Below are 18,306 nucleotides of genomic sequence, written 5' to 3' on the forward strand. Positions count from 1 at the left end.
CGGGGGGGGGGCAGTTCTCAGTGCTATTCAGCAATCATTTTTCTTAGTCGTCTATCAGTGGTTTTCAACCCAGGCTACACATTAGAATCAGCTGGGGAGCTTTGGAAAATACTACTGCACAGACTCCACCCTCAGATATTTTGATATTATTGGTTCGTGTTTAGCACAGAGAATGGAATTTTCTTAAAGGTCTTCAGGTGATTCTAATAGGTAACTAAGCTTTGTGAACTATCATCTGACTAGGGGGTCAAGAAACTTTTTTTGGTAAAGGACAAGATAGGAAATAATTTAGGCTTTGTGGGTCACAAGGGCTCTTGTTGCAACTATTCAACTCTGCTGTTTTATCGCAATGGCAGCCATATACTTTTTTTTTTTTTTTTTTTTTTTTTTTTGCGGTACATGGGCTTCTCACTGTTGTGGCCTCTCCCGTTGCGGAGCACAGGCTCCGGACGCGCAGGCTCAGCGGCCATGGCTCACGGGCCCAGCCGCTCCACAGCATGTGGAATCTTCCCAGACCGGGGCACGAACCCGTGTCCCCTGCATCGGCAGGCGGACTCTCAACCACTGCGCCACCAGGGAAGCACCCATAGACTTTTGAATGGGTGTTACTGTGTCCCAATAAAACTGTATTTACAAAAAGAGGTGGTAGGCTGGATTTGACCCATGGGTCACAGTTTATCCACCCCTGGTCATCAGACTGTTTCCTCTCCCCTTTCCTAAAACAGCTGTTCCAAACCTTCACCTATGTCCTCCCTATTCCTGGTTTTTGGCAGATGACTCTTTCCTGTTTCACTGGGAAAATACAGGTCATTCGGCTGGAAATTCTTCAACTTCCTTGTCCATCACCTGCAGACTTAGTACACCTACGTCTGCATCTGTCCTCATCTCTTTGCCTCCTGTTGTAGAAACAGCATCTCTTCAAGGTGAATCTAATCCTCTCACTCCTACTCAGTTCCATCACTCTCTCTGACTCCTTTGGGACCCTACTCCACAAAGGGTCCCATCTCCTATGTCTTTAGCACCTCCCTCGGTACTAGCTCTTACCCTTCAGCTAACAAATATATTCAAGAGTTTTAACCAAAGAACCCTCCAAGCCTTCTTCAATCCCATGCCCTCCTCTAAATACTCACCCATGTCTCCCTTTCCCTTAGAAAGTCTACACCTACTGCCTCTACCTCCTCTCTTCCCATTCATTCCTCAAGTCACTGCAGTCTGGCTTCTGTCCCCACTACTCCACAGACAGTGCTCTTGCCAAGACTGCTGAAGACCTTCATACGGTGTATTCCTAGTTCTTGTTTTACTTGTTTTCTCTGAGGCTTCTGACATTGTTGACTCTTCCGAAAACTCTCTCCCCACTTGGTCTTTGCAATGCTATGACATCTGCCACAATTCGTTCTTTTGCTGCTGGCCGCTTCCATGCTAGTACTACCTAATATTATTTGACAAACTCTCTTTTCTCCTTACACTATGTATTCCTCAACTCTTCTCGTGGCATCAACCACCACCTACATGTGGTAACTCCCGCATTTTATCTCTAGCTCACATCTCTTCCTCAAGCTCTAGGTTCATATTTTCAAACATCTATGTCAAGCTGTACTCAGGTATTTTTTTTCCCCAAATCTGTAGTTTTTCCTTTATTCTCCATCTTGGTTAATAGCTCACCATCAACTCAATTGCCAAAGGTAAAATTCCCACTCTCCATCAGGGACTCTAATAATCACTGTTGTGCCAATTTTAAAAAAACGTCTACCTGAGGATACTTTATTTCCATCTGTGCAGTAAATGGCAACTATACATGTTCAACCATACGTGGTGTTCCTGGTTTCCCTCCAAATCCAATCAGCCACCAAATCCTCACGATTCTACCTCTGATATACCTTGCAAATCCATCTCCATTTAGCCATTGCCACCACAAACGTTGTAAGGCAGACCTTAGTCAGCCCTCACCAAGATAATTTGCAATAACCTCCTAACAGATTTTTTTACTTGCCCATATCAGTAGCCTCTACTTCCTTTTCTTATTTTTGCTTCCTCCCTAAGGTCTTTGTCCAATTTTATTTTCTCTTTGTTAACAAAACTGCACACAGTATTTCAGTAGCAGAAGTGCCACGGTTTTATGTAAGGGAAGAACGATCCTTTCCCTTTGGTGACCCTCTCTTCTTGATGAAGCAAGATATTTCATTTAGCTTTTTGGTCTTGTGTTGCTGAAGTCACTAAGACAGACAATATCCTGAGAGAGTCTGAGCACTATATTTTTAAAAAGATGATAATAAGTGGAGTACCCACTGAGGATAGTGATCAACGTGGTGATGGGGCCCCAAACCACAATCAGTAAGAAGTAGTGAGAAGAACTGGGTAATTTATCCTGGAGAAGATTCTGATTCTTTCCTGGAGCAGACTAATTTGGGTATTTCTTCCTCTGTGAACTCTAGGATTATCAATCAGACATCTCTCCTCCTTAAAGAAAACCTAGTTTCTTTTCCTTAATAGGAAACACTTACTTAAGGTTTCCCTTCCTTAATAGGAAATGCATACAAAGTGATGCACATTTTGCTGTATACTTGCCTGCCCACCAAAGAAAGGAAGCCCATCCATCTACAATGTTGATTCCCCTGGAAAGCCTTCCTTAGAAATGAGCTCACGTTGACATTTACCATCTGCTAGAATAACGGTCAACTTGAATGGTAGGCTATGAGTTTTTGACATCAATTCCTTACATGTAATACTGCATGCCCTAATTTTCTTGAGTGGGAGCACGTGACATACTGTCTCACTTACATGACATTTTCTCATTTTAACTTAAATATTACTTGCAAACTGTTTTAAAAAATCTACTGTTGCCAGATTTTTAAAAAATCAACCTTTCTCATCAGGGCACCGCAATGGTGACCACAGCTCAGTGAAATTCTGGATGCTTTACCAGTAATGATTTCCTATGCCATCTGGTATTTACCTTCTCAACAGTATGCCCTGTATATTCCATTTCCTTCCCATACCTGCATAGTAGTTGCAGAAAGCAGTCATTTATTTTATGAAAAACCTACCTTTGCATCTGGTCCTGAGGAGGTAGTCTGTTGATCTAAATGAGGTTAATTAAAATCCTTTGTTACTAAATTATCTTAATGCACAAATCTGAAAGACAAATCCCCTTTCCTATCATTTATAATAATGGCCATGTATTAATAAAGTGACAGATGTCATGAAGTTTGCAATAAACTCAAATCTTGCATTTGTAAAAAGAATAAAACCCCTGCATTTATTAAACAACAAGACAGTTGAAATGGCCTGATAGGAATGCTGACCGTGGTCACGGTTTGAAGATTATGCTTCTAATCTGTTATTGTGGAATCTGAAAAGCACTACCCAGGTTTACCAAATGAATAGGCCCTTTGGTCTCACTCTTCTCCCGCCCCTCTTTCCCATCTTGGTCTCTGAAAAACAGAGTTATGGCATGGTTTCACGAGGTCTGAGAGTCTTTCTACATACCTGGCTTTGAAATAAATTTAAGGAACAGGCCAGGGCAAGAGTGTTTAGAGGTAACCACTTTTGCAGTTTGAGGAATAGATTTATCTAGTCATGGTAATAGTCTACTTCAAGGCTATCTAGAAGGAAGTTTGATGGGCAATTTTCTCCATTTTTAACATCTTATCCTTTTCTTAGAATATATGAAGTTCAAATCAAAGATTAAAAAATATTCATATATTAAGTGGTCTCCTGTACTCTGTATCTAGATCTACTGCTAAGAATAAAATCCTAACCCTGGTACTGTACCATTTCTGCCTATGTTTAAATGTAAAAATTTTTAAAGTTTAATGTGGCCCCAGGTTCCTAGCTGAACTGTTGTCTACATTGCTTATAAATTTCTTGGAAAAAGTTTCATTTTGTACTCTATACATTATAAACTTTTAAGAAAAGGCAAGCAGGAATTTGTAAGGAGAGATTGAACTGTGCTTGATGGAAAAAACAGAATTTAAAGTAGAGACAGCAAATGTGACCTAACTGAACTGAAGATAAGATACAGAAACACTTCTAAAACTGTTCTTTATGTCCTAGAGTTAATTTCTTTAGGAGTAAACATGGACAAATATATGTTGAACTGAGTTATAGAAATGGCTTTGCTTCCCACAGCTGCAAAGCACTACAGCAAGATAGACCATTATATCATATGCTACACAAAATAACAACCCATATGCCAATGTATGCAAAAATGTTTAGTGAATCTTTTAATTTTATACCCAAAATGCTAGCTTCAAATGATTAATTAGTAATAGATATAATTTTCACTGGAAATTAATTTGTCTTTTCAAAGAAGATATTTCCATCCAGACCACTCTTCCTCAAATCACAATCTGCAATGATAACACATATGCAGCCTATTTCACTTCATATCAGGTGAAAACTAGAATAATCAAAACACGAACACAGTGAAAGGCTTACCGAGGTGTACAGGTATCCCTCGCTGTTCATTGCCAAATACAGCTTGGTCTGAACTCCTTGAATAGCCACCACTCGAAGACCCACAGGGATGAGGTTAAACAGAGCTGCAACCGAAAAGAATGTGAAAACAAGGTTATGATTTCGAATTCCATAGCTTTTCAATGTTTCCAGCAGGACTGTCTGGTCTTCCAAAAGTAATGTGTGCTTGGTAGGAATATTCATATATATATATAACTCCAGATAGATAGGGCCTCTTCTACCTTTCAGTATTCTTTGTTTTTTTTTTTTGTTTGTTTGTTTGTTTTTCTGCTCATGGGCCCAGCTGCTCTGCGGCAGGTGGGATCTTCCCGGATCAGGGCACTAACCCGTGTCCCCTGCATCAGCAGGCGGACTCTCAACCACTGCGCCACCAGGGAAACCCCCTTTCAGTATTCTTGATTCATGGTTGCAGTCATATAACGGGGACTATAGCTACATATTTTCAAACACCTCGGAGAAAATGTAAGACAATTCCATGGTTTGTATAGTGTTGGAGGTGGGAAATATTGATGCTTCTGTAAAGATCCAGTTCCAGGAATTGGTCTACATATTAAATAGCTTTATTTTTAACCAGCCAAGGTTTTAAACTGCTCCCTTAGACAACTGCTGAAATTCACAGACACAGATATGATCTATCAGCTGGGGAGAGATTCCTAGAATCTTAGAAAAGACACTAGTCTAACTCCTTCACCTAAATTATCTGTATTATTTCCGACACAACCACAAAAAAAGAGTTCCAGACCTTTAAAAAAGGAGTCTTACGTTCCCACAGTAGTACTTCTTAAAGAACATTTTCTAAGATTGGGTTGAGATAGGTTGTCTTTTAGTCTCTGGGAGCAAAGGTTATAGGAATCAAAACAATGAACTTCTGAGGTTTATTTATTTCTTTTTTTTCCTAAATAGTTGTAAGTGGGCAGCTGGCTGGTGCCCAGGAGGCCTTCATTTCTCCATTTGAAGGTTTGATTGCGTGAAACTTACACCCCGGCTCTCCTCACAATCACACACCACTCACTGGATGAAACCAGTGGGCGTCTTCCCCCTACCAGCTGTCTACTCCCTCCTACACCAGGAATAAAAATAAAACAGTACATTTTTAAAACGTAGTGCTTGCCACACACATCTTTTGAAAATAGCCTGTGCACCTTTCTCTCAAGAGTCCTAGACCAATGTTGACGATTTTTGCCTTGGTGTGTAAGTTTATGGAGGATGATAAATTGGTCTGCTATCATTCCTGTGAACAAGAACGTAAAGCAGTCATCCCGTGGGTAAGAATAGTTTTTCTCAGATCTCTTATCTTGGTGTATGTATATTCTACTGCAGTAGGTGGGGTTACAGAGATGAGAAATATTAATGAAGAACTCAATATTCCTTGGCGAGCCTACAATGTAACTTTCCCTTAAAGTCAGGGTGTCACCAGAGAGGAGCTAGGACACTGTACGGTTCAAAGTACAAGTGTTCCTACCACATGCCACTGATGGCATTTCATTCAATACTCATCATATTTGAAGCTGTGCCCTTCTGTTATGTGAGGTGAAGGAAAGTAATTGCACAGATTGTGAACCAGGATCTAATGCTATATTTGACCATGCAGTGCCCAGGAATGAAGTCTGATCTCATTGAGCATGTCACGTATACGTTCGACCTCTTTCTGTTGATGGTACCTTGCTCACGGCAGGTGCTCAACACACATTTGTGGACTGCTAGCAATCTGTATGGTGAAACCATGATAATATTACATTTTTGGGATGTAATAGATCACAATCCCATTATATAAAAGCTCATAGTTTTAAATTCTGATATCTAAAAAACCAAATGAAACCAAACAAAAAACTCCATATGGGTTTGGCTTAAAAGCCATACCACTAGACAACTAGAACACCAGCGTATGTCTGAATCCTAGTTTAGTCAAACTAATAGATGATAATAGATGATAGATGACAGGTAATAAAGGGCGCTCAGAATTGTTTCTAGAACTTCAATTTTTACAATATTCTGAACCTTCTTAGTTCTCTGAATGCAGGTGGTAATGAGCAAAAAACAGAGAAGGAGAGAGAGAGAAATATTTGATTTTCACCGTGTGCCCCAACTCCTCTCTGATGTGGGTTTTAATGGGCAATAAAATGCTTAAGTCCCAAACATCAGATAGCAGTAGGAGGAAGAGAAGCAAAGAACATCACTAACCCATGCCCGGCATTATGTATCCCTGAATAATGGTATGAACTCTATAGTGGCCATGGATTTTTCACTATGTACCATAAATTTCTGTGAAGCCTGATTCAAAAACAAAAAATACCACTCTAAAATAAAGAATTGAAGAGAGCAGCAAAAGTGGATAGTGACGGGTGATACCAGTCCTATCTTTTTTCTTTAGACATTCAAGATAGATCATAAAACAGGTTTGTTTAAAGTCTGTCTAAAGGGACAGTATTTCCAGATAAAAATGCAAAGAAATTACATCAAGGGTGAGCTTGCACAGGTTCAATATTCTCCAATATGCCTTTGCTTCTCTAAATCTGGAGTACTTCATGGACTTAAGATATTATTTTGATTAGGATGAAAATATGCTAAGCATGAAAAGAAAACAATTGATTTTATTTGTGTATCTAAAACACATTCATTAAACACCTAATAACTCTTTTTCCATTTCTGCCAAAATTTTGAAGATTTTAACAAATAAAAGGGCCTTCGTTTCTTGTTTTCTGCTGTGTCTACATAAAAACAAACTCCTTCTACCTCGAAGGGACCATTTTTCTCAGAGATGTGCACACAGTTGGCACTCAGTGTTTGCCGAATACGAAAGTGAGGCCATCCTTTTTTTTTTTTTTGCGGTATGCGGGCCTCTCACTGTGGTAGCCTCTCCCGTTGCAGAGCACAGGCTCCGGACGCGCAGGCTCAGCGGCCATGGCTCACGAGCGCAGCCGCTCCATGGCATGTGGGATCTTCCCGGACCGGGGCACGAACCCGTGTCCCCTGCATCGGCAGGCGGACTCTCAACCACTGCGCCACCAGGGAAGCCCAGGCCATCTTTTTTTATCAGTTGGGTTAAGATCAATTTCTCAAAGGGAGTAATTTAAAAAGTATATATTAATGTAGATTGGAAAGACTTGACCCATTGAACTGGTAACACTATTGGAGTTTTGAAAGGAAAGCTGCCTATTCTAACATCGCCCTCATTGAACCCATGGCAGATACAATAAAACCACTCCCTTGAAATGTCTATCATCTTTTCCTTTTCAGGGGGCAATAGATAATTTACAATGGTTGACTTGCTCATGATGAGAGTTTACTGGGCTAACATTTATCATTGTAATAAAGCTACCTAAGGTCAGCTTGAATGCATAATATCAAACATACGTTTTTAGAAATAGATGTATCTGGGTAAACGTGAACTGATTTGTTTTACCATGATCTGGCTTACCATGTCAGAATTAAAATATCATAAAATCAACCACGTTGAATTAAGTGAGAAAAAAATCAAAAATCCTAAAAATTAATAAAAATAAGAAAAATATAAACATAATACCAGGAATGCATATTAAGGAAAGAGTATAAAAATGAAAAGGTGATACTTGGGGAAAAAAAAACCTTGTATTTTTGTTCCACTCATTTAAAATAATTAATTAAATAATGAATGCCAAGAAAATTGCTTGGCTTAGGGGAAAAAAAAGAAGCCATCTGCATGGCTAAACTTCCATTTTAATGATGATCATGTTAATGATCACTTTAACCATTAAACATTCTTGTTTCATGATGACTTACACCCTACAATGTACTTAAGTGGGAAGAAAAGCTAGCTCTCTGGCCCCTGGTTATACTTGGCAGCATGGGTAGAGTGAAGCCCCACAGACCTGCTATTTATTTTGAGATACTTTTCATTTGTATGCTTCATGTGATGGTAATACCGTCAGCTGACTCACCTCTCATTATTTCATTGTGTCTAAACACAGATTCTGTCTCTTTAAAGGCCTGACAATATCATTAGTATACAGAAATGCCATGCATATCAGTCAGTTATAAGACAACCAAAAGGCATAAGCTATGCATATGCAGGAATTGAAAAGTAAAACCTACTACCTGATTCCATAGTTAAGAAATGGAGCCTTGGGGCTTCCCTGGTGGCACAGTGGTTGAGAGTCCGCCTGCCGATGCAGGGGACACGGGTTCGTGCCCCGGTCCGGGAAGATCCCACATGCTGTGGAGCGGCTGGGCCCGTGAGCCATGGCTGCTGAGCCTGCACATCCGGAGCCTGTGCTCCACAACAGGAGAGGCCACAACAGTGAGAGGCCCGCGTACCACAAAAAAAAAAAAAAAAAAAAAAAAAAGAAATGGAGCCTTGATTTACATACATATATGTGTGTGTGTACGTGTGTGTCTGTGTGTATATATCTATGTGTGTGTAATATCCTAAAATGACTACATATACAGTGTGATCTTGATGCATGTGCCATATTGCTGTTTATAAACAAATTGTCTGTTTTTTTTTCCTTTTCAGGAAACGCATGTGAACACTGGACCCAAAATAAGTTTTTCACTGATTTCCATCTGCAAAAAAACGTTAAAAGTAGATGGGGGAAAACCTGACCAGGTGGGGCTCATTCGCAGCTGATCGTGAACTTCCTTCCAATAATGCCCAATGAATCCATTTTGCTGAGGCACTTTGGAAAACGGAGCAGCTTACATCCCCTAATTTCTTTCCCAAACACCGATTTAAATATACAATTTATGGGAATGTTTTATTACTGGTCAGAATGGACTCATGTCTGTTATAGGAGTGCAGTAAAACCCTCTAGTTACCCTTGACTCATTTTTTTCAAACAGAAGAAAGAGTATGCATGAAAGAACATCTAGCATACTCATTGTAGAACTTCAGTATCACAACAGTAACACTGCATTTTGCAAAACAGTGCAAAAAACTAGTAAACCATTTAAGTATGGAACTTTTTCATCCTAGGTACCAACAGAGCTTTCTTTAAGGGTAATTAAAGTGACTTCCTCTTCAGGTCTTGCATTGGATATCAATCAGCCCAGGAAGCTTTCTTAAAGGATGTGAAACTTTTAACACTCAACATTGGAACCCTTGTCTATGGCTTTGTTGTCTCTAGCCCCACATCTCTGAAAATGCTGCAGAGGGCTTGTTAGCATTCAGATGGGCTTTCCTTGGCAATGGGACTATTTCTGGGCAAATAACAAAGCCTGAGGGAAATGCAATATAAATTAGGGAAAATCGGGAAGGAGTGGTGAGAACTAGGTGGTTTAGCCTCATGGAACATTGAATAGGTCTGCAGCAATCTGCTAATTGCAAAACCCCACCAATGATTACCATTGAAGAGGGCGTTACTATTTGTGAGTTTATGTTTTGATGACTCCAAGTAAATAAAGCATATGTAACAAAAGGTTATATAATATCTTGGAATCACTATTCTTCAGTAATTGGAAATAAAATTGACTTTCTTTTTGAAGTGTTTCTCTTTTAGGTTCACCATGATGGTCTCCAATTCGGTCCTAAGGCCACGGTTAAAAATAAAGCACTCAAAGAAATGTCTTTACCCACCTGTAGAGGTATCTCAGTGTTAAAATCCTAATTAGTCTGAGAGTTATCAGTGTCTGTGGAGGTGGGGGGAGCAGAAGTGAAAGCTTGTAATGATGAATTCTCCTGACATGAAACCTCTCCTCTCTCTTGGGATTAGACCGGTTCTTAAGAGTAGAGATAACCGTGCTATTTCAGGATCAGTGTGTGGGTGAGTAAATTTTCTGTGGGAAAAAAGTAATAAAATCCAAAGGACAGCCATAAATCTATCCAGATTACCATGGAGATGACATTTGGATTGTTCTTTAGAATGGTGTCAACATTATTTGCTACAGTTCACTATTCTAGATATTTTCATGTTCCCCTTCCTTGAGGTTAACCTGCTGAAACAGGATTATATAGTGTTGACTCTATTTTGGATTTGCTTTGGGATTTAGCAAGGGTTGTTAATTTAAAAAGAAAGAAAGAAAACACAGTGTCAACAACATGCTGGGATATACTATTATTTATTTTGCAGTCACTTACTGTAAGTGCTGTCCTCATCTTTCGTGCCATCAATGGTTCCATCTGCCTGCAGCTGCAAGTGGTAACCTTGTCGGCTGTATAGTTTGGTAACTATACCCTTAAGCTGAGGCTCTGCAAGGAGAAGGATGGTTTGGATCAATTGATAAGTTGTACATATATAGTTGAAAAGACTCAGATTTCAGAACTCTAATTTTATTTTAAAATTTTAGTGGAAAAGGTCAAATGACACTTTTAAAGAGTCCCCTGAAAGAAAGAAAACAAACAAACTCCAAGCTTCAGAACCAATCTCCGAACTGAAGAAACATTTGATTTCTACCTGGTAACACTGGTAAAGCCCTAAAGCTACTGACAGCAGAGACAGTTTCTGATAGCGTGTCCTTTGGCTTACAGAGTGGCACTCTATCTCATTGAGCATTCGAAATGGGTTGTCAAATGGCATATTCTGCCTTTTAACAACGTGCTACTTCTCATGCGGAAGGAAAAGGAGAAATACTAAGATGATTTAGAGTGGTTTACCAAGGAGGGACCAAAAACACACTAGCAAAGATTTCCCTCAGAAACACCACAATTAGAATAAAGAATTCCCTCCATTCTAAGAAGGTTGAAAACGCATAAATAACCTGGAACCCCATCAAAGGACTTCTATTTAGAAAATGGAGCCGCGATACAAAAAAAGGGGGAGGGGAGAATAAAACAACGATTATCATACCCTATCGTATTAATTATCCTTAGGGGAAATGGGTGCAAAGAGCAGGGTTTTGTTGGTGGGGAGGAAAGGAAATTAGTTCATATTTATTTTCAAATTTCGTATCAAATATAGTTATCCAAAATATGTGTTCTCAAAATGATTTTCAATTATGAATCACCATAGATTAATGAAGTGCCTCATTTATCAATAACAGCCATGTTATCCAAATTTTGCTTTTATTGAATACAGACACCTGCACTGAAGTGATATTTACGTGATTATTCAGGCCACATAATCATGCTTTGCCACCGCTTAAACCTGTTTAAAAACAAGCCTAATTCACAGCTAATGCCTTAAAAACTTCGAGCAAGCAGAAAATGTGTGTCTGCATTTCTATTCCAGGATGTGTAGAACACACAAATAGCGAAATAACAGATTGTTGAATAAGTCTGAAATTCTGTGATATTTATCTAGTAAAAGGAAGAAAACAGCGTAAAGGATTCATTTGGTTAAGAATAGCCAAATAAGCTGCCTCTACGCCTGAAGGTCTACCTTGACGCAACCTGACACCTCTAGCTGTGTGAATTTCCCTTGGCACCGGAATACCGCGCTACTCTTCTCACTGAATAGGCTCAAAAGGACCCACGATCTGGCTCTGAGTTTAAACTCTCTTCAATCCTGCATTTTAGCAGCAAGTAACCACAGTTTGACTAGTCTCAACCAGATCACTAAGCTCTTTGCCACAGGTTCTAGGAGTCCACCCCCTTCTCTCCAGCAAATATTTCAAAGCTGCACCACAAGTCTGTCCCGATAAGCTTAAAAGTGATCAAAGAAACAGAATGCCTAGATAGCGGAAGCCCACGGCCCTTGGGGGTGGAAGCTGGAGGGGAAGGGTCAGAGCTTCGGGGGCGAAGGCAAGGGAGGGATTCCCCGGGTTTCCTGGCATGGGGGGTGGGCAGGGGTCTGCCCAGCTCCGCGCCTGCAATTAACACGCCACTCACGCGATAGCCACGTCTGGGTCACGCCTGCCCAGAGCCCACAGGCTTGCACACATGTGGCCTGTCTGAAGCTGACTGCGCGCCCGCTGGGCAGGGTATGCCCCCAGGCTCTGCGCCTGTCCCACGGCAGTTGCAATGCAGCAAGCCTGTTACTGTTACGAAGGAGGCGAGAAAGCGATCGCTTCCCACGCACGCACACCGGCTAGGTGGCCACATCCGCACTAGATGGGCCGCCGACAAACTCACCTCCGCTTCCATCCACGCCCCCCAGCCCCCTCCACACCCGTAAAGTACGGGGGGGGCAAAAATTCCAGCCAAGAGCCCCTTCCAACCTGGTCTCCTTCTGCGCCTCTTCTTGGAGCCGAAGAGTTTGACCCGGGAAAAGACGTTTAACTTGTTTTTGTCGCAGCTGGTCTTGCCTTTGCTGGGGCTGCTGACACACTTGCAGGCGTTCGATTTCTCACGCTCCCGGGCTTGTCGCTTCTGCCGGATGAGCGAGCTGGCGATAGCCGCCGCCATGGCCACGACGCCCACCACCACCACTTCTTTCCCGGCCCCTCTCCGGGTTCGCCTCCTCCTCCCGCTCTTCCGCCGCTCGTCCGCTCGGTCTCGCGCCTCCGCCGCCTTCGTCTCCGGAGCCTGCGCTCGCCCGGGCTTCTCCGCGCTCGGGCTTCAGCCGAGGAGGGGGCTCAGCATGCCGGCCGAGCTCCTCCGGCGGTGGTCCGGATCCTGCGCGGGCTGCCGGCTGCCTGGGTCCGAGCCGACGCCACAGCCCCGGGCCGGGATCGCGGGCGAGACTGCCAGGCGGAGGCAGAGCTGCGCGAGTGCGTGCGCTCGGCCCCTGCGCCCCGAGGACACTGTGCGAGTCCAAGTGGCTCGGGTCGGAGTTTGGCGGCACCCACCGCCCGGTGCCGCGCGGCGGGGGCCGGAGGAGGGAGGCAGGCGGAGGGAGGGCGCGCGGGCGGGAGAGAGGCCGGGAGCGCGGGCGGCAGCAGGGAGGGGGGGGATGGAGGAAGCGCGCGGGGGAGCGCGCCCTCGCCCTGGCCCCTCCGAGCCTCCGACTAGTCCTTGCAACTTCTTGGCCTGCCGATCGGGAAAAGTTGGCCTGTGCCAGCTTTCCGACGGGGCTCAAACAGGTAATGGCCTTGCATCTTCGCTATCTTCGCTGTCGCCGCTGCCGCCGCTGCCGCCGCTGCTGCTCTGGGCGCGGCACAGACTCAGTATAGGAATTCCGTCGCCGCAGGCACCCTCCGGAAGAGCGCGACGGCCTCCCGCGGCCCCCTCCCACGGCGGCCCCTCCCTCCCGGAGCCCAGCCTGCTGGCTCCCTGCCGCGGGCCGCCCCCACCCGCCCCACCCCCCAAGTCCCCGGCGGGCCGCTCGGGCTAACACCTGTAGGGGCTCAATCTCCCAAACCCTTCTCTCCTCCTCTTCCCCGAAGGAGCTTCGGGAGGAAACAGTGATGGAGGAGGCACTGGGATGAGGCAGTTGGGTTGGAAGAGCCGGGGGTTGCTTGGCGATGGGGGCGGCGGAGTGGGATGTTCCGTTAGTGTGTGACTCTTAGCTGGCCAGGTTACGCCCGGCCTGGAGCCCCGCCACAGGCTCGGACTCACAACACCCACTCCCCTCCAAACACACTCGCTGAGGTTTTTCGCATGGCGACACTTGTAGCCATTGAGGAAGGAGGCCGGGGCTCGCAGACTGCTTTAGCCCCCGCGGCCGCGGCAGCAGCAGTAGCAGCAGCAGCAGCAGAAGGCACTGCAGAGCTGCGCCCGCACGCCACGCTGCCACCCGGTGGTTTTTGCTGACTTTTCATTTCAGGCCAATTTGTGCGGCCCGAACCCCGTTTTTCCTCTCCACAAAACAGAATGCGCCCCCTCATCATTCTGTTTGGCTTTGGGATCCAAACAAAGAGCTTGGGTCGTGTACCATAAGCAGTATCTGGGAAATGCAGAGCTGAGCCTCTTTATTTAAGCTCTGGCGCGTCTCCAATACCCTAACTTCCCCCCACCCCCACCCCGCTCCTCAAGCTCAGGAATCAAGTCTGGCTTGTTGCTCACTTCACTCAATTCACAAGTTCTGTCCCTTCCCTGTTCTATATTTTAATCTGGAGAAGAAAGAAGGAATTGTGGGGTCAAATGTAACAAAAAGAAGAGTCCGTCCACATCCCTCCCTTCAAACAGACATGATTGTTTTACTATGTTACTTGATTTCTGATGCCAGAAAGGAAGCCCCCCAATAGTAAGCCTGCTCCAACGTGGAGCTACCACTATGCTCTGTTTACTGGACCTCCACCCCTTTGCAGATCTTTTCAGAAATGATACAGATGCAAAACCAAATGCCTAGACTCTGGTCCTTTCCTGAGCTCTTTCGCCTGAACCTCAACTAAGAAACTGAAATCTTTCAGGCTTCTTAGCCCATCAGAGTTGAATCACTTGAACCTTCTGTAAATTTCATTGCTCCACCGGGGAATCTGCTGCCACCTCCCTTCCACCTTTCCCCAATCTTGAAGTGTCTCTTGCCCTGTCAGAAGCACGATTATGTGTCTGCTAAGGTGGGCGGGGGTGAAGGTGCAGGGACTGAAATGGATAGATGCAGGAGAATGATGCCGAATGGTCTGAAATTCCCTGCAGGTTAGTCTACTGCTCCTTTGTGCTTTGCACTTTCCCAAAAGAAAAGGGAGGACAAGGTAGGAGAGTTTTAGCACCTCAAGTCCATCAAAGTATTTTCAGACCTGAATTCACAGGGGAAAAACCCTGGTCTGCTCCCACGGAACTCTGAACACCTTAAAAATTGGGACTGGGGCTTGGTCACCACTATATTCCCATCTCCTGGCACAGTTCCTGTCACATGATTTATGCTCAATAAAAGTTTATTGAAAATAATTGACAAATGACTGATCGATACTGATTCTGAAGGGTAGGAAGATGTTCCCTGGCTCAGAATGTATGCGATTTGAATTCCAAGTACCACGAAGGGAAATAATCTCACCAAAAGAGGGGTCAAAAGGAGCTCTGACCAGGACCAAATATTTGGGGTGTGGGATGGACAGTTAAGAGATTCCTACTCACTGGCCATGTTTTTACCTTCTGCTGAGTACCAACTCCAAGGGCCCTTTTTTTTTTCTTTCTTTCTTTCCTCTTGCTTCTCTCTTGGGACCTTGAACCAAAGCAGGCATGACAAAGCTAAAGAAAGACAGAGTTCTGATTCAGGCAAGGGACAGAACTTGGGAAGAATGAGGGAATGGTACTGAGAAAATGAGGAGGGTTTTCCCACGCTCTTTCTTCTCCTTCTCCACCGGGAGAGCACTCATTGTTTGCTTGTCCAGATGCCATTCACAAGGTATTTTCAGGTGGATATTTGAGGTAGACAGGCACGAAGAAGACTTCAGGAGTATATAATGAAGAGGAGGGACACGTCACTACAAAGTCACAAACACAAACATGTAAATACGCCAGCTCTGTCACTAACCCCTACCCACCACCCCAGGCTTTTTTTTAAAGAAAAATACATTAGACAAATTAAACTCTATGCCATGAGCACGGAACCACTGGGTCAAAGCTGATTACCAAATGATTCTATGGGTGTTTATAGATATCTTTCTTGCTCTAACGTCTCTTGAAAAATGAGAGGTATGGGGGAACCAGACTCTCTGTCCCATGTCCCTGTCAGCCCATAAAATGTACTTCTGCCTATTTATACCCCCCCTTTATTCTTTCAACTCCATGGACAGGAAAACGAATGATGTGTCATGGGTGAGACTAGAGATAGGGGCAGCTAACTCTCTGTGGTGTGTCTGCCTACAGACCACGTGTTCTCCTGTCTCCTTCAGTGAGAGAACTCGCAGAGGCCTGTCACTGGAGAGGGATCATGGTGGGCAGGGGGCAGTGGGGAGGGACTGAATGAAAGCCATTTTGACTTTGGGTCCAAACTGTATTGTACAATCACTTTAACCAGTAATGAAGCAGATATTTTCATCCTTTCCTAACTCTCATGTGTATTTCTCAGGTGCTCTCAGAGAAGAGTGTGAATATAGCTCTGAAACCCTCAAAGCAGATCTGTGCTAAAACCCCATTCATCTTTTTATATCTAAAAGATTTTTTTGATGTGGACAATTTTTTTAAAGTCTTTATTGAATTTGTTACAATATTGCTTCTGTTTTATGGCCGCGAGGCATGTGGGATCCTAGCTCCCCGACCAGGGATTGAACCTGCACCCCCTGCATTGGAAGGCAAAGTCTTAACCACTGGACCGCCAGGGAAGCCCCAAAATCCCATTCATCTTGGGAAGGCAATAATGAAAGAAAGACTCGCAGGCCACCCTAGAGAAGCATATTTTGCCTTTCCTTTCTGTCTTACTGCCACCCCAGGCAAGCAGCATGACATTTCAGTGGGAGGATGAATAAAGAACATTCCTTTGACACTTCCAAAGTGCCTTTTGCTCCTGTCTTGCTCTGTTCCTACCAGTTTCCCCTGCGCCCTTGTTAGGGAACTTCCTGGATCTCCTGCAGATCCAGAGTTTCAATTCTCCCTGCTTAACCCCAAGGCTCCCAAATCCTCTATGCTAGGTGGGCCTACTCGCTGCAGCTCCTCCCAGACCTTTGCTCCCCACTGCCCTATCCCAAGCTCTCTCCTCCATCAGATTCAGGAAGAAAGCATCCTTGGCTTCTTTCTGCAAGTCAACTCACAAAGAGTTCTAGCCTGGGAGACAGGAGGCATACCTTTGAATCCTGTCTCTACCACTAACTGGCTGTGTGATCTTGGACATGTCATACCTCCTGTTGGGGCTTCATTTTTCCCACCTTTATTTATTTTTTAAAAATATTGATTTATTGATTTGGCTGGGCCAGATCTTAGTTGCGGCATGCGGGATCTCTTAGTTGCAGAATGCAGGCTCTTAGTTGTGGCATGTGGGATCTAGTCCCCCGACCAGGGATCGAACGCCCCCTGCATTGGGAGCATGGAGTCTTAACCACTGGCCCACCAGGGAAGTCCAAGTTTTCCCATCTTTAATAAAATCATCCTTGAGACTTGATGAATGGCTTTCAAATCGTATCCTGCAGAGCCCTAAGAGTACACAGATGTAAGTTCCCTCACCCGTGTTTCAACCATAGCACTTCTTTCCTCTCTTTTATATATTGGGACTCATTGTGTGATTTCTTATGAAAAAGATAAAAATAAAAAGATTCCACTACTAAAAACAAAACATTTGAAGACTTCTGGATGAGATGTTCTGGAATGTCTTTTGGGCCCTGAGAGCCTATGATTTTTCTGCCTGTTCCTCCTACCTCTTCATCTTGCCCTCCTCAGACTTGCCCTCTGCCCTTTCTCTTCCCATCCCATCAGAATATAAACTCCACATGGGATTTCCCAAGAAAAATATGAGTCTCTTCGGTTCCATTCCTCATGGGTTCACTTGAGAAGCAGGCTTTGGCATTCTTTTCAGGGAGAGTTATGTGAGTTATCAGAGCAGAGAATGCTGATTGTTGTCTGCCAATCTCTTTTGGCAGGCCTTGGCGGAGCTGGAAAGAAGCTGGGGGGACCTGCTCTCAAGAGGCATCTCCAGGAGAGAGTCAGAAACCCAAACAGATGTGACTGTGATGAGTAAAAACGAGAGAATTCAGACAGCCTAATCAGGAGCAGCCTCAGTACTTTCTGAGCAGGAAGGAACTGGCTGTCTTTCCGAAACTCTGAAAAGATTTCAAACACCCTTCCTCCATGAAGTGAAGATAAACATACTCAGAGCCACTTGCCAGTTGGCTCTCCAACTTCACTGACAGTCCATCAAAACATCTCAGTGACCAGTCAGTTACCAGGTCAAGGACTGATGATGAGCTCAAAGGGAGGGAAGGGGGGCAGGTTCAAGTGCACCATGGTCAAGCAACACTGGGATCTGGCTGGTAACTGAGTAGGGCAGCAGAGGGGGTAATGAAGAGACTAGGCAGCAAGTACCACCTTTTGTCGTCTATTTAATTATGTCCAAAAGCCAAGAGAAACGACTGGGTAGAAATACAAATGAGGAGATTAGAGAAACGCCATTAGCAAAAGCTCCGGCCATTTAACTCCAACCAGGAAGAAAAATGAAATTTAAGGAA

General features: G+C 44.1%; 1 protein-coding gene across 3 annotated transcripts in view; it reads right to left on the reverse strand.

Moving 5' to 3' along the window:
- The window catches only part of FGF13 (fibroblast growth factor 13), a 508,169-nt gene that overhangs the window by 54,959 nt on the left and 434,904 nt on the right, over nucleotides 1-18,306 (reverse strand). For 2 of the 3 annotated variants that reach the window (XM_082610486.1, XM_082610485.1), the window contains 2 exons: nucleotides 10,529-10,639; nucleotides 4,438-4,541 (listed from right to left, as the gene is read on the reverse strand). In XM_082610486.1, the coding sequence (XP_082466612.1) occupies nucleotides 4,438-4,541; nucleotides 10,529-10,639 (215 nt within the window). Of the gene's footprint in view, nucleotides 1-4,437; nucleotides 4,542-10,528; nucleotides 10,640-12,546; nucleotides 12,828-18,306 lie in introns of those variants that run through there. The other variant, XM_082610484.1, reaches the window with a different exon arrangement.

This window comes from Mesoplodon mirus (genome assembly GCF_964341445.2).
Source record: "Mesoplodon mirus genome assembly, chromosome: X".
Taxonomy (NCBI): domain Eukaryota; kingdom Metazoa; phylum Chordata; class Mammalia; order Artiodactyla; family Ziphiidae; genus Mesoplodon; species Mesoplodon mirus.